At 38.2% G+C, this 16162-nt stretch overlaps 1 protein-coding gene across 1 annotated transcript in view; it reads right to left on the minus strand.

Annotated features, from left to right (window-relative positions):
* Nucleotides 1-865: 865 nt before the first annotated feature.
* The window catches only part of EDARADD (EDAR associated via death domain), a 91694-nt gene continuing 76397 nt past the window's right edge, over nt 866-16162 (minus strand). Inside the window, exon 8 of the mRNA XM_073241259.1 lies at nt 866-2281. Within this exon, the coding sequence (XP_073097360.1) occupies nt 2257-2281 (25 nt within the window). The 3' untranslated portion in view covers nt 866-2256. The remainder of the gene's footprint in view (nt 2282-16162) is intronic.

Genomic DNA, 16162 nt, shown 5'->3' on the forward strand with positions numbered 1-16162 from the left:
GATCCCAAATACCCAGATGCCTTCTTTCTGTAAATTTCTGCCATCCCTCAGTGGTAAGCCCTAGGAAGAAGGGAATTAGAATGATTCATTATACAACCTTCTGATGATGGGGTGGGCTGCCTGCCAGAATTGACTCCTGCCAGTAGGACAAAGGAACAAGGTGAAGTCAAGAGTGGGCATATCACAGCACCTAACTGGTGCATTTAAAAAGGGCATTAACCAGTTTTCTGGGCCTGGGGCCAGGTAGCAGTGTCCTCTGTGTTGTTTTTGTGCTGTGAGCACTAGATTTAATTGCTGGGGAGCTTTCCTCTATTAACTGTATACCACAAAGGTTCAAAGGAATCCAAGTTCCCAGCCACTTTCCAGGACCCATCCCGTAAACTCACATACTTCTTTCTAGAATGCCTCCCTGTGGGGAAGCAGCATGCTGCTTTAAAAGACAGAAGATTAAGCCCAACTAATATTTCAAATCCGTGAGCTATCTCAACTTTCTTCGGGAATGTGTATCTGTAACCTGAAGTCACATTTGCTTGAGATCTTAGCCCTTTGGAGATTATTTATATATGGAGGTCTTTCAGTAAAAATTATAGTTTTGAATTTCTTAAGATTCCTAATAGTCTATCTCTGGTAGAATACAAAACTACACAGCTTATAAAACCAAACAGTTCTTCTATAGGTAAAAGAGCTTTTGCCCAAGCTAGAGTAGTATGTGTTCCTAGTATCTACACACTTATCACTTCTTTGTAGTCTACCTAAACATGTTGACAAGATTATACAATGAATGTGTATGTACAGTAAAATAATTATTTACCTAGTCTTAAAGTATTGTTACAAGGAGGCCTTAACAATGAAGGAAGCATTCATTTAATTCTCTATCACATAGACATGTACAGCCAATCTGTTGAGTTATCACGTCCAAAAAGTTAAGATAATTTCTGGCTATTTAGTTTAGAATTGTTGGCTTTGGCAGCCTAGCATCCTGCCAAGAAATATAGCAAGCCTGGTAAAATGACTAGCTCCATCCTACAAGCCAGCTCCCTGGACTCCTCTAAAAGTCACTAATTCCCCATCCACATTCATTCATCTCTGCCAACCTTGAAATGTAACGCTTTATTTCATCAAAGGAAAATTCAGTGCCTGGCCTGAGGATCTTAATTTTTTAAATCATTTTGCATCTTGAGTTTTATGTGGTTCATGCTTGTTCCTCCCTTTAATTGAGCAATGTTAGCCTGTGGCCTCTCTGATCATCAGCACACTCACTTGCCTAGGGAATTTGGTTGAAAGCCACTGATGCAAGACATTTAATCACAGTTGTACATTTAATTGGATGTACAATTCTTGTTCTGCCCATGAGCCCTGAGTGAGACTTTAGACATATTTAATCTTGAATAAGGTTTTGTTTGTAGAAAGCCCAAGGGCTACCCTACCATGTAAGGGAGTTTTTGTAGTTAATGCTCTATTTTTAATGAAATCGTTTTTTCTTTGTGCATTTTTAGCACAAACTCAGTAAACTTTTATTATAGAAACAATGTAGAAGAAAAAATAGCTCCAAGGTACCAATAGTCCCACGTACCCAAGGCAACAACCAAGAATGAGTATCACCATATGCCAATAAAGATACTCTGCTTTTTCTGCAACATCGTTTTTTATGCTTAAAATTCCATGAATGAATCCAATTTTGCAATGTTTTAAAAAGTCATCTTTTCTAGTAATCTAGGTCTTGTCAGTATTTAACCTTCAGTTTTTTTTATTAAGGTGTCATTGATATATGCTCTTATGAAGGTTTCACAAGAAAAACAATGTGGTTACTACATTCACCCTCCACAATGTGGAGTACCCCCACATACCCCATTGTAGTCACGGTCCATCAGTGTAATAAGATGCTATAGAATCACTACTTGTCTTCTCTGTGCTACACTGTCTTCCCGTGACAGCACACACACCATGTGCACTAACCATGACATCCCACAATCCCCTTCACCCTCCCTCACCCGGCACCTGTGGTAACTGCTTGTCCCTTCTTGAAGTCTGTGAATCTGTTATTTTCCTTCAGTTTTGCTTCATTGTTATACTTCACAAATGAGGGAAATCATTTGGTATTTGTCTTTCTCTGCCTGACTTATTTCACTGAGGATAATACCCTATAGCTCCATCCGTGTTGCAAACGGTAGGATTTGTTTTCTTCTTATGGCAGAAGAGTATTCCATTGTGTATATGTACCACATCTTCTTTATCCATTCGTCTACTGATGGACACTTAGGTTGCTTCCATTTCTTGGCTACTGTGTGGAGGAGGAAAGAAAAAAAAGAATATTTAGGTTGTGTTTGTAACAGCATACTAAGTGACTTAAATTAAACTTAACCATGAAACTTTGGTAACCATGAATCTAAAGCCTGCAATGGCAGTATGTACATACATATTGATAATAGCCCTAAACGTAAATGCACTGAATGCACCAATCAAAAGACACAGAGTCACTGAATGGATGAAAAAACAAGTCCCATCTATATGCTGCTTAAAAGAGACTCACTTCAAACCCAAAGGCATATGCAGACTAAAAGTGAAGGGATGGAAAAAGATATTCCATGCAACTAATAGGGAGAAAAAAGCAGGAGTTGCAGTACTTGTATCAGACAAAACAGACTTCAAAACAAAGAAAATCACAAGAGACAAAGAAGAACATTACATAATGATAAAGAGGTCAGTCCAACAAGAAGATATAGTCATTTTAAATATCTGTGCACCTCAACACAGGAGCACTGACATATGTGAAACAAATACTAAGAGAATTAAAGGAGGAAATAGAATGCAATGCATTCATTTTAGGTGACTTCAACATACCACTCACTCCAAAGGACAGGTCAACCAGACAGAAAATAAGAGCCAGAGGCACTGAACAAAACATTAGAACAGATGGACCTAATGGACATCTACAGAACACTCCATCCAAAAGCAACAAGATACACATTCTTCTCAAGTGCACATGGAACATTTTCAAGAACAGATAATATATTGGGCCACAAAATGAGCCTCAGTAAATTCAAAGATTGAAATTGTAACAAACAGCTTTTCAGACCACAAAGGTACAAAACTAAAAATAAATTACACACAAAAATAAAAAAAGCCCACAAATACATGGAGGCTTAACAACATGGTCTGAAATAATCAATGGATGAATTACCAAATAAAAATAGAGATCAAGCAATATATAGAGACAAATGACAACAATAACTCAACACTGCAATATCTGTGGGATGCAGCAGAGGCCGTGCTAAGAGGGAAGTATGTTGTAATACAGGCCTACCTCAGGAAAGAAGAACAATCCCACATGAACACTCTAAACTCACAATTAACGAAACAAGGAAAGGAATAACAAATGAGACCCAAAGTCAGAAGGAGGTACACAATAAAGATTAGAAGGGAAATAAATAAAATTGAGAAGTATAAAACAATAGAAAGAATCAATGAGAAAATAAACAAAATATATAAACCCCTAGCCAGACTTATCAGGAAAAAAGGAGAGTCTACACACATAAACAGAATCAGAAATGAGAAAGGAAAAATCATGATAGACACCACAGAAATAAAAAGAATTATGAGGGAATACTATGAAAAATTATATGCTAATGAACTGGATAACCTAGAAGAAATGGATACCTTTCTAGAAAAACACAACCTTCCAAAGTAGACATAGGAAGAAACAGAAAATCTGAATAATACACCAATTACCAGCAAGGAAGTTGTATTGGTAATCAAAAAACTACCCAAGAACAAAACCTCTGGACCAGATGGTTTCACTGCTGAATTTTATCAAACATTTAATGAAGACCTAATACCCATCCTCCTTAAAGTTTTCCAAAAAATAGGAGGGAATACTCCCAAACTCATTCTAAAAGACCAACATCACTCTAATACATAAACCAGGCAAAGACCACAAAAAAAAGAAAACTACAGACCAATATCCCTGATGAACATAGATGCAAAAATACTGAACAAAACATTAGCAAATGGAATTCAAAAATACATCAGAAAGGGACTCGGTTAAAAATGGCAGCGTGAGAGGTGAGACAGAGGCTTCCTCCTAAAACTGCATATAATACAAAAGTATAATTAATACTATTAATCCTGAAAAGCAGCAGGAAAAAGTGCTGTGCCAAACTGCATACACCTGGAGAAAAGAATAAACAACATGGAACAGGGTAACGTATCAAAGCCATGGCCCAGCAGGAACAAAGCCCTTCCCCTACTCCAGCTTACTGACAGGAGGAAGAGAAATGGAGTGGGGTGGAGTGGAGGCCAGGGACTGCTGAATACCTAACTCCAAGATCTACTCTGGTAACACAAACCTACATTTCATGGTATTTTCATAGTACTCTCGTGATTAGGGGATTGGAAAGCTAAGACAGGCAGAATACCTGGAGAGACTGAGATTCCAGCCACTTGTGGAAAGCAGGGATCCATATTCGGCTGCTCTGGGACAAAAGAAAGGTGGGCACTCTGAGTGACTTCATAACAGCAAGAGGGTTGCTAAATGGGCAAGGATTGCACAGAGCTTACTGTTCGAGAGAAAGGATAGGTAGACAATGTTGTCCGGGTGCACTCTGCACAGCAGGCTGGGAACTTTCATGATCTTCAGGTGCTCCAGCTCCCTGGCTGGCTACACAGCTCCAAGGACCCCCTCCATGATACACAGCCCACTGTGCCTTTCTCCAGCCAGCCCCACCTGGCTCACAAACCGGCAAAACCTACCCTGGTGTTAGGTCAGCCAGAGGGAAAACCTCTCTACAGCAACTACAAACAGAAAACATAGAGGCTTATACCTGTGTGCTCAGCCCACTGGTTCTGGCAGTGGAGGCAAGCATAGCAGCCGGGAAGCAGGAAACACCTCTTTCCTCACCCCATGCACCAACACAACTCCCCTGTGGCCCCTGACATTGCTTCAGGGGCTGAGCAGCTCCAGAGAGTACAGCTTCTTGACACTAGAGGGTGCCATATACAAATCCGAAATGCCAAAGGAACCTGGTTAGAAGAAAATTATGAATACAACACTGGAGAAAAATTAAAATGTAATCGACCTCTTGAATCTTCCTGAAATGGATTTCAAAATAAAAATCATTAACATGCTCATGGAGGTACAGGAAAATATTCAATAACTCAGGAATGAATTCCGGTCAGAGATCCAATTGTTGAAGAGCACAACAGAGGGTATTAAAAGCAGATAAGATATGGTGGAGATGATAAATGAAATAGAAATTAAGAAGAGGAATACACAGAAGCTGAGGCACAGAGAGAAAAAAGGATCTCTAAGAATGAAAAAATATTGAGAGAACTGTGTGACCAATCCAAATGGAACAGTATTTGCCTTATAGGGCTAGCAGAAGAAGACAGAGAAAAATGGATAGAAAGTGTCTGTGAGGAGGTAATTGCTGAAAATTTCCCCAATCTGAGGAAGTAGATAGTTTCTCAGGCCATGAAGGTGCACAGATCTCCCAACACAAGAGACCCAAGGAAGACAACACCAAGACATACAGTAATTAAAATGGCAAAGATCAAGGATAAGGGCAGACTATTAAAAGCAGCCAGAGAGAGAAGAAAGATCACATACAAAGGAAAGCCCATCATGGTATCATCAGACTTCTCAGCAGAAACCTTATAGGCCAGAGGGAGTGGCATGATGTATTTAATCCAATGAAGCAGAAGGGCCTTGAACGAAGAATACTTTATCTGGCAAGATTATCATTTATGTTTGAAGGAGGGATTAGACAATTTCCAGATAAGCAAAAGCTGAGAGATTTACCTACCACAAACCATCTCTACAGTGCATTTTGGAGGGATGGCTATAGAGGGAAGTTTTCCTAAGGTCTCACAGCTCTCACCAGAGGTAATAAAACCACAGTAAAGAAAGTAGAACAGTTAATTACTAAGCAAATGCAAAATTAAATCAACTATCCCCAAAGTGAATCAAGGGACAAAGAGTACAGAATATGATAACTAATATAGAAATAATGGAGGAGGAAGAAAAAAGAGGAGAAAAAAGAACCTTTAGATTGTGTTTGTAATAGCATACTAAGTGAGTTAAGTTAGACTCTCATATAGGGAGGAATTTAACCTTGAACCTTTGGTAACCACAAATCTAAAGCCTGCAATGGCAATAAGTACATATCTATCAATAATCTCCCCATATGTAAATGGACTGAATGCATCAATCAAAAGACACAGAGTAATAGAATGGATAAAAAAGCAAGACCCATCTATATGCACCTTACAAGAGACTCACCTCAAACCCAAAGACATGCACAGACTGAAAGTGAAGGAATGGAAAAAGATATTTCACGCAACAAATAGAGAGGAAAAGCAGGGGTTGCAGTACTTGTATCAGACAAAATAGGATTCAAAACATAGAAAGCCACAATAGAAGACATAGAAGGACATTGCATAATGATAAATTGGTCAAACCAACAAAAAGATACAACCATTATAAACATCTATGCACCCAACACAGGAGCACTGATATATGTGAAACAAACACTAACAGAATTAAAAGGGGAAATTGCAATGCATTCATTCTAGAAGACTTTAACACTCCCCTCACCCTAAAAGACAGATTAACCAGACAGAAAATAAGTAAGGAGGCAGAGGCACTGAACAACACAGCAGAACAGATAGACCTAGCAGATATCTACAGAACTCTACACCCACAAGCAGCAGAATACACATTCTTCTCAAGTGGACATGAAACATGTTCAAGAACAGATCATGTACTAGGCCACAAAAGAGCCTCGGTAAATTTAAAAACATTGAAATTGTGCCAACCAGTTTCTCAGACCACAAAGGTATGAAACTAGAAATAAATTACATAAATAAAATGAAAGATCCCACAAACACATGGAGGCTTCACAACATGGTCCTAAATAACCTATGGATCAATGACCAAGTAAAAACAGAGATCAAGCAATATATGAAGACAAATGGCAACAATAATTCAACACTGTAAAATCTGTGGGACGCAGCAAAGGCCATGCTAAGAGAAAAGTATATTGCAATACCAGCCTACCTTGGGAAAAAACAATCACATATGAACACTCTAAATGAACAATCAATGAAACTAGAACAAGAAGAACAAATGAGGCCCAAAGTCAGTAGAAGGAGGGGCATAATGAAGATTAGAGCAATAATAAATAAAATCAAGAAAAATAAAACAATAGAATCAATGAAAGCAAGAGCTGGTTCTTTGAGAAAATAAACAAAATTGATAAACCCTTAGCCAGACTTATAAAGAAAAAAATAGAGTCTACACACATAAACAGAATCAGAAATGTGAAAGGAAAAATCACTATGCACACCAAAGATGTCCAAAGAATTATGAGAGAATACTATAAAAAATTATATGCCAACAAACTGGAAAACCTAGAAGAAATGGACAACTTTCTAGAAAAATACAGCCTTGCAAGGCTGCCACAGAAAAAACAGAAAATCTGAACAGACCGGCAATTAAATTAACTGGTAATCAAAAAACTACCTAAGAACAAAACACCTAGACCAGATGGATTCACCACTGAATTTTATCAAACATTTAGTGAAGACCTAATACCCATCCTCCTTAAAGTTTTCCAAAGAGTAGAAGAAGAGGGAATACTTCCAAAGTCATTCTATGAGGCCAGCATCACTCTAATACCAAAACCAGGTAAAGACACCACAAAAAAGAACATTATAGACCAATATCCCTAATGAACATAGATGCAAAAATACTCAACAAAATATAAGCAAACTGAATTCAAAAATACATCAAAAAGATCATCCACCATGATACAGTAGGATTTATTCCAGGGATACAAGGATGGTAAAATATTTGAAAATCCATCAACATCATCCACCACATCAACAAAAAGGACAAGAACCACATGATCATCTCCATAGATGCTGGCAAAGCATTTGACAAAATTCAACATCCATTCATGATAAAAACTCTCAACAAAATGGATATAGAGGCCAAGTACCTCAACATAAGAAAGGCCACATATGACAAAACAACAGCCAACATTATACTTAACAGTGAGAAGCTGAAAGTTTTCCCCCTAACATCCGGAACAAGGCAAGGATGCCCACTCTCCCTGCTTTTATTCAACATAGTACTGGAGGTCTTAGCCACAGCAATCAGACAACACAAAGAAATAAAAGGCATCCAGATTGGTAAGTAAGAAGTCAAACTGTCCCTATTTGCAGATGACATGATATTGTATATAAAAAACCCTAAAGTATCCAGTTAAAAACTACTAGATCTAATATCTGAATTCATCAAAGTTGCAGCATACAAAATTAATACACAGAAATCTGTTGCATTCCTATACACAAATGATGAAATAGCAGAAATAGAAATCAGGAAAACAATTCCATTCACAATTGCATCAAAAAGAATAAAATACCTAGGAATAAAACACTAAGGAAGTAAAGGACCTATACTCTGAAAACTACAAGACACTCATGAGAGGTATTAAAGAAGATACCAATAAATGGAAATGTATCCCATGCTCATGGATAGGAAGAATTAATATTGTCAAAATGGCCATCCTGCCTAAAGCAATATACAGATTCAATGCAATCCCTATCAAAATACCAACAGCATTCTTCAATGAACCAGAGCAAATATTTCTAAAATTCATATGGAACCACAAAAGACCTCAAATAGCCAAAGCAATCCTGAGAAGGAAGAATAAAGCAGGAGGAATTACACTCTCTGACTTCAAGCTCTACTACAAAGTCACAGTAATCAAGACAATTTGGTACTGGCACAAGAACAGACCCACAGATCAATAGAACAGATTGGGGAGCCCAGATATAAACCCAAGCATATGTGGTCAATTAATATACCATAAAGGAGCCATGGATATACAAAGGCAAAATGACAGTCTCTTCAACAGCTGTTGTTGGCAAACTTGACAGCTACATGTAAGAGAATGAAACTGGATTATTTTCTAACCCCATACACAAAGGTAAACTCAAAATGGATCAAAGACCTGAATGTAAGTCATGAAACCATACAACTCTTAGAAGAAAACACAGGCAAAAATCTCCTGAATGTAAGCATGAGCAACTTCTTCATGAACATATCTCCCTCAGCAAGGGAAACAAAAGCAAAAATGAACAAGTTGGACTATATCAAACCTAAAAGCTTCTGTACAGCAAAGGAGACCATCAGTAAAACAAAAAGACATCCTACAGTATGGGAAAATCTATTCATAAATGACATATCCAATAAGGGGTTGACATCCAAATTATATAAAGAGCTCATGCACCTCAACAAACAAAAAGCAAAAAATCCAATTAAAAAATGGGCAGATGAGCTGAACAGACACTTCTCCAAAGAAGAAATTCAGATGGCCAACAGGCACATGAAAATATGCTCCACACCCCTCCTCATCAGAGAAATGTAAATTAAAACCACAATGAGATATCACCTCACACCAGTTAGGATGGCTGCCCTCCAAAAGAGAAACAACAAATGTTGGCGAGGATGTGGAGAAAGGGGAACCCTGCTCTCTGCTGGTGGGAATGTAAAATAGTTCAACCATTGTGAAAAGTAGTACGGAGGTTCCTCAAAAAACTAAAAATAGAAATACAATTTGACCCAGGAATTCCACTCCTAGGAATTTACTCTAAAAATGCAGCAGCCCAGTTTCAAAAAGACATATGCACCCCTATGTTATGGCAGCACTGTTTACAGTAGCCAAGAAATGGAAGCAACCTAAGTGTCCATCAGTAGATGAATGGATAAAGAAGATGTGGTACATATACACAATGGAATATTATTCAGCCATAAGAAGAAAACAGATCCTACCATTTGCAACAACATGGATGGAGCTAGAGAGTATTATGCTCAGTGAAATAAGCCAGGTGGAGAAAGACATGTATCAAATGACTTCACTCATCTGTGGAGTATAAGAACAAAGAAAAACTGAAGGAACAAAACAGCAGCAGAATCACAGAACCCAAGAATGGACTAACAGTTACCAAAGGAAAAGGGACTGGGGAGGATGGGTGGGAAGGGAGGAATACGGGGGATAAAGAGGCATTGTGTTTAGCAGACATAATGTGGAGGGGGTACACGGGAAGGCAGTATAACACAAAGAAGATGAGTAGTGATTCTATAGCATCTTACTACGCTGATGAACAGTGACTGTAATGGGGTATGTGGTGGGGACTTGAATATAGGGGGAGTCTAGTAACCATAATGTTGTTCATGTAATTGTACATTAGTGATAGCAAAAAAAAAAAAAAAAAGAAGAAGAAAGAAAGAGAGTATAATGTAAGACCAATCTGGTTTGAGGGAAATCAGATTAAAATGGTAGTACTTAGATGTCCCTAAAAATTATTCCAGATATCTTCCACAGAAGTACTACACCCCTTCTTTGTGGACATGTGTGTGAAAAATATGTGGTTTGTTCTGTAAAATGTCCATTTCAACCAATAATTTGTAAATGCATGTATAATGCAATTTACATAATTTTTAAGAAGTAACTCTTCTCTTTGAAACATGAAACCAAGTAGCTGTTTAAGAACTTTTATAGTACTGGTCAGGCAAGAAAATTTTCAAGACCAATGAGCATCTAACTCCTAAAGGACCTCTTTGGAAATTGTCTTCCCTACATGGAGGTTGAGCTTGGTACTTTTGTTTTTCCTGCTGTGGGGTTTTGTTAAGTGTCGTGGGCATGCAGGGACCTGGGTCAGGGGCTGGCCCTTGTGGAGCTGGCTGTGCAAGGGAGACATCCTGACCACAACAAATCTTTCTTAATGCACGCTAGTGGATTGTGTCTAGAAATTTGTTGTGCCTTCTCTCCCTGGTAAGCCAGCGTCCTCTGTTTATCTCCTTTCACATTCCCAAAGCCCCAAAGACCGAACTGTTTTCCTTGCTCACCTAAACCTGCTGCCTCCTGTATTGCCAACCCCAACCCCTTCAGACATAGTGCAATGGAATGCAAAAGTCTAGTGCTCCCTCCTGCTTTCCTGCTACCCACACTCCCACCTATCTCTTTTTCCCTGCCTTCCTACCCTTCTCCCTTCCTCCCTCCCTTCCTTCCAGTGAAACCTGTGTCCTCTATTTTAGTGAATTCACTCTAGGGAAACAGAGCTTTAGAAAAATAACTAGAGGAGTGAAATTATAGACATTCCAGGAACCTCATGACTCCCTCATGGTAGTCATTCATGAATATGTGTCTCTTCATTTCCTTGGGTTGTGTTGGAAGTAGAGCAGAGTGGTTCCACACAGAGCCTCAGGGACCAGAATCATGGCTGGAATCCTGATGCTCCCATGAACTAATGGCATGACCTTAGGCAAGTGATTCAACAACCCTGTGCCTGAGCTTTCTCATCTATAAAATGGGGATGAGGAGAGTACTTACCTCCTGGGGTTGTGAAGATTAAACAAGTTAACATATAATACATATATAAAAATGTAGTGAATGCCATGTAAGTGCATTAGCTATTATTGCTTTTAAAATTCTAGAAATCCCACATCTTTTTGGTTTGGATATGACATGCTCCTGAGAAATCAGGTAGAACAATAGATAGGGATAATTTAAGTGCCACAGTACTTATATCTCAGAGGTATTCCAGAATATCTCCCGAAGTAACATAAAATAAGAATAGGTTATACCTTAAGGTGACATTTATCATATTTTATCAAGGTTTTTCTTTGAAAAATAAGATAGCTTACAAGAACAAAACAAATGGGAATGTCAGGGACTAGAAACGTGTTTTCTGACATAAGTTGTACAATGAGGTAGCTGCTATTCCAGCCAGGTATGGGGATTTAGGAGGGGTGTGTAGGCCAGCTCCAGGAATGGACACTAGATTCTCCAAGTAAAATGATGGTCTTACAGTTTAAGTACTCTTGGCATTGAACCTCACTTGATGTTCTGAATAAATAATTTTTTGTGCTTTTGCCAGTCATACTGTTTTATGATAGAGAATTTAAAAATTACAACTTCACTTTGTGTGGGTTCTAGAATTAGTTTATAATCCAACTAAAATTTGATTAATTTTATCAAAATTAAGGAAACACTTGTGCCAAGCTAGACACTTAGAAAGTGGGAGCTATAGTTTTTTTTTAAGACAATAAAGTTACTGTAAACATCTGTGTCGAGGTTTATATGGTGGATATGTTTTCAGGTCCTTTGGGTAAATAGCCAGAAGTGTGAATGCTGGATCATATGGTCAGAGTATGTTTAGTCTTGTAAGAAACTGCCAAACTGTCTTCCAGGGTATCTGAACTATTTTGCATTCCCACCAACAGCGAATGAAAGTTCCTGTTGCTCCGTATCCTTACCATCATTTGATGTTGTCACTGTTCTGGATTTTGGCCACTCTAATAGTAGTCAGATTATTGTTTTAATTTGCATTTTCCTGATCAAATATGATGTGGAACATCTTTTCATATGCTTATTTTCCATCTGTATATCTTCTTTTTTTTGTACTGGGGTATAGTGGACATATGACATTATATTAGTTTCAGGTGTATAACATAATTATTCAGTATTTGTGTATATTGTGAAATGATCAGAATGATGTCCAGTTAACATCCATCACCCTACATAGTTTTTTTTTCTTGTGATGAGAACTTTTAAGATTAGCAACTTTCAAATTATAATACAGTATTATGAACTATAGTCACCATGATATACATTATATCCCCAGGATGTCTTTATTTCATAACTGGACATTTGTACCTTTTGATCCTCCCTTCACCCATTTCACCCACCAAACACCCCGCCTCTGGTAACCACCAATCTGTTTGTTCTCTGTACCTATGAGCTAAGTTTTTCATTTATGTTTTAGATCACACATAAACATGAGATGATATGGTATTTGTCTATCTGTGTCTGATTAATTTCACTTCACATAATGCCCTCAAGGTCCATCCATGTAGACCTAGCTTTGATGAGTTCTCAGGTGATTCTCTACCCTAAAACCCTCAATAATTTAAAAAAATGTATTAGAGACTTGATATTTCCTGAAAGTATTCTGGGTTTAGTCAAACATGTCAACATGCCACGATTGTTATTTTTTTGTGTCAGCCTGACTGGGCCATGGGGTGCTCAGTCATTTGGTTTAATGTTATTCTAAGTGTGTCTTTAATGGTGCTTTGGATGAGATTAACATTTGAATTGGAAGACTAAGTTAACAGATTGCTCTCCCTAATGTAGGTGGACCTCATTCAATCAGTTGAAGATCTGAATGAAACAAAAATAAAGTCTGACCTTCCCAAGTAAAGGGAACTCCCACTGCCTGATGGCCCTGAGCTGGAGCCCTGGCTTTCACACTGGAACTTAACACAATTGTCTTTCCTGGATCTCCATCTTGCTGACTCACCCTGCAGGTCATGGCAAATGTCAACTTCTATAATTGCATGAGTCAATTCCCTACCATAAATCTCTTTATACATGTACATACACATCCTATAGGTTCTGCTTCTCTGAAGAACCCTAATATACATGCATTTTGAAAACTGCCTCTTTGTTTAGCTATGATGAGGCAAGCCCTGTCAGGTGGACCAAAAGCTGGATGATCCAACTCTCCAAGGGGAGAGATGGGCCTGGGAGGGCAAGCAGTACTGGCACACACTGCCCTGGACTGTGGACACACTAGTTCCATGGGGCCTGCACAGTGCTTACACAATAGCATTATTTACTGAACGAATAAAGCTTGCAGAAACTCTCCAGTGAATACCTTCCTCCATTTGGAAGCTTCCTGATTATATATTTATGTGATGACTTGGAGCAAAATATCATCTGCATAGTTATTTTGCTTGTTATGAGCTAAGCTGTCTTTGCCAAGATGGGTCAGACAATGTCTGCTATAAATTTTTCTGAGTGATGTAAAAGAACTTTTTGTTTGCACAAATGGAAAACAGATGCATCAAGGACCTGAACAGAATATTGCTTCAGAGCTACTGATAATGTATTTGACCTGGACTGAGTTTTTAAACTGAGTTTTTAAGTTATCACGAAGCTATGATGACAGTGAGGCTTCATCACTATGGCTGGAACAAAGTCATGACATATGTGCTCAGGACAAACATGTATCATGTCTTTGGAGAGAGTGCAAACAGTCTCCTTCACTTATAGGGAAATTTATTTTATTTGGCTGGGGTAGGAAGGGGAGTGAAGGAGAAGCAAATCAAGGAATTTAAGCAGAGTAGTAATCTGACCTGATTTTTTTTATTAAGGTATCTTTGATATACAAACTTATAAAGGTTTCACCTTGTGGTTATTAAATTCACTCATATTCTCAAGTCCCCCAACCCCACCCCATTGAGGTCAGTGTCTATCAGCATGGTAAGATGCTATAGAGTCACTACTTGACTTCTAGCTATACTGCCTTCCCCGTAGCCCCCTACATTATGTGTGCTAGTCATAATGCCCCTTAATCCCCTTCACTCTGACCCCTGTCCCTCCCCCCTTCCCTTTGGTAACCACTAGTCCCTTCTTGGAGTCTGTGAGTCTGCTGTTTTGTTTCTTCAGTTTTGCTTCATTGTTGTACTCCACAAATGAGTGAAATCATCTGATACTTGTCTTTCTCCACCTGGTTTATTTCACTGAGCATAATATCCTCTAGCTCCATTCATATTGTTGCAAATGGTAGGATTTGTTTTCTTCTTATGACTGAATACAATTCCACTGTGTATATGTACCACCTCTTCTTTATCCATTCATCTTCCAATAGACACTTAGGTTGCTTCCATATGTTGACTATTGTAAATAGTGCTGTGATAAACATAAGGGTGCATAAGTTTTTTAGAATCTGAGAAGTTATTTTCTTTGGGTAAATTCGTAGGAGTGGAATTCCTGGGTCAAATGGTATTTCTCTTTTTAGTATTTTGAGGAACATCCATATTGCTTTCCACAACGGTTAAACTAATTTACATTCCCACCAACACTGTAAGAGTGTTCCCCTTTGTCCACATCCTTGCCAGCATTTGTTGTTCCTTGTCTTTTGGATGTTGGCCATCCTAACTGGTATAAGGTACTGTCTCATTCTGGTTTTAAATTGCACTTCCCTAATAATTAACGATATGGAGCATCTTTTCATGTGCCTGTTGGTCATCTGAATTTCTTCAGAGAAGTGTCTGTTCAGATCCTCTGCACATTTTCAAATCAGGTTATTTGCTTTTTGGATGTTAAGCATATGAGTTCTTTATATATTTTGGATGTTAACCCCTTACTGGATGTGTCATTTATGAAATATTCTCCCATACTGTAGGAAGTTTTTTGGTTCTGCTGATAGTGTCCTTTGCTGTAAAGAAGCTTATGGCTTGATGTAGTCCCATTTGTTCAGTTTTGCTTTTGTTTCCTTTGCCTGAGGAGATGTGTTCAGAAAGAAATTGCTCATGTTTATATTCAAGAGATTTTTGCCTATGTTTTCTTCTAAGAGTTTTATGGTTCATGACTTACATTCAAGTCTTTGATCCATTTTGAGTTTACTTTTGTGTATGGAGTTAGTAATCCAGTTTCATTCTCTTACATGTAGCTGCCCAGTTTTGCCAACACCAGCTGTTGAAGAGGCTGTCATTTCACCTTTGTATATCCATGGCTCTTTTATCGTATATTAATTGCCCATATATGTTTGGGTTTATATCTGGTCTCTCTAGTCTGTTCCATTGGTCTATGAGTCTGTTCTTGTGCCAATACCAATTGTCTTGATTACTGTGGCTTTGTAGTAGAGCTTGAAGTCAGGGAGTGTAATTCCCCCACTTTATTCTTCCTTCTCAGGATTGCTTTGGCTATTTGGGGTCTTTTGTGATTCCATATGAATTTTACAAGTATTTGCTCTGTTTCATTGAAGAATGCTGTTGGTATTTTGATAGGGATTGCATTGAATCTGTAGATTGCTTTAGGCAGGATGGCCATTTTGACAGTATTAATTCTTCCTATCCATGAGCATGGGATGTGTTTCCATTTATTGGTATCTTCTTTAATTTCTCTCATGAGTGTCTTGTAGTTTTCAGAGTATAAGTCTTTCACTTCCTTGGTTAGGTTTATTCCTAGGTATTTTATTCTTTTTGATGCAATTGTGAATGGAATTGTTTTCCCGATTTCTATTTCTTCTAGTTCATCATTAGTGTATAGGAATGCAACAGATTTATGTATATTAATTTTGTATCCTGCAA

This window comes from Manis javanica, chromosome 7, assembly GCF_040802235.1.
Source record: "Manis javanica isolate MJ-LG chromosome 7, MJ_LKY, whole genome shotgun sequence".
Taxonomy (NCBI): Eukaryota; Metazoa; Chordata; class Mammalia; order Pholidota; family Manidae; genus Manis; species Manis javanica.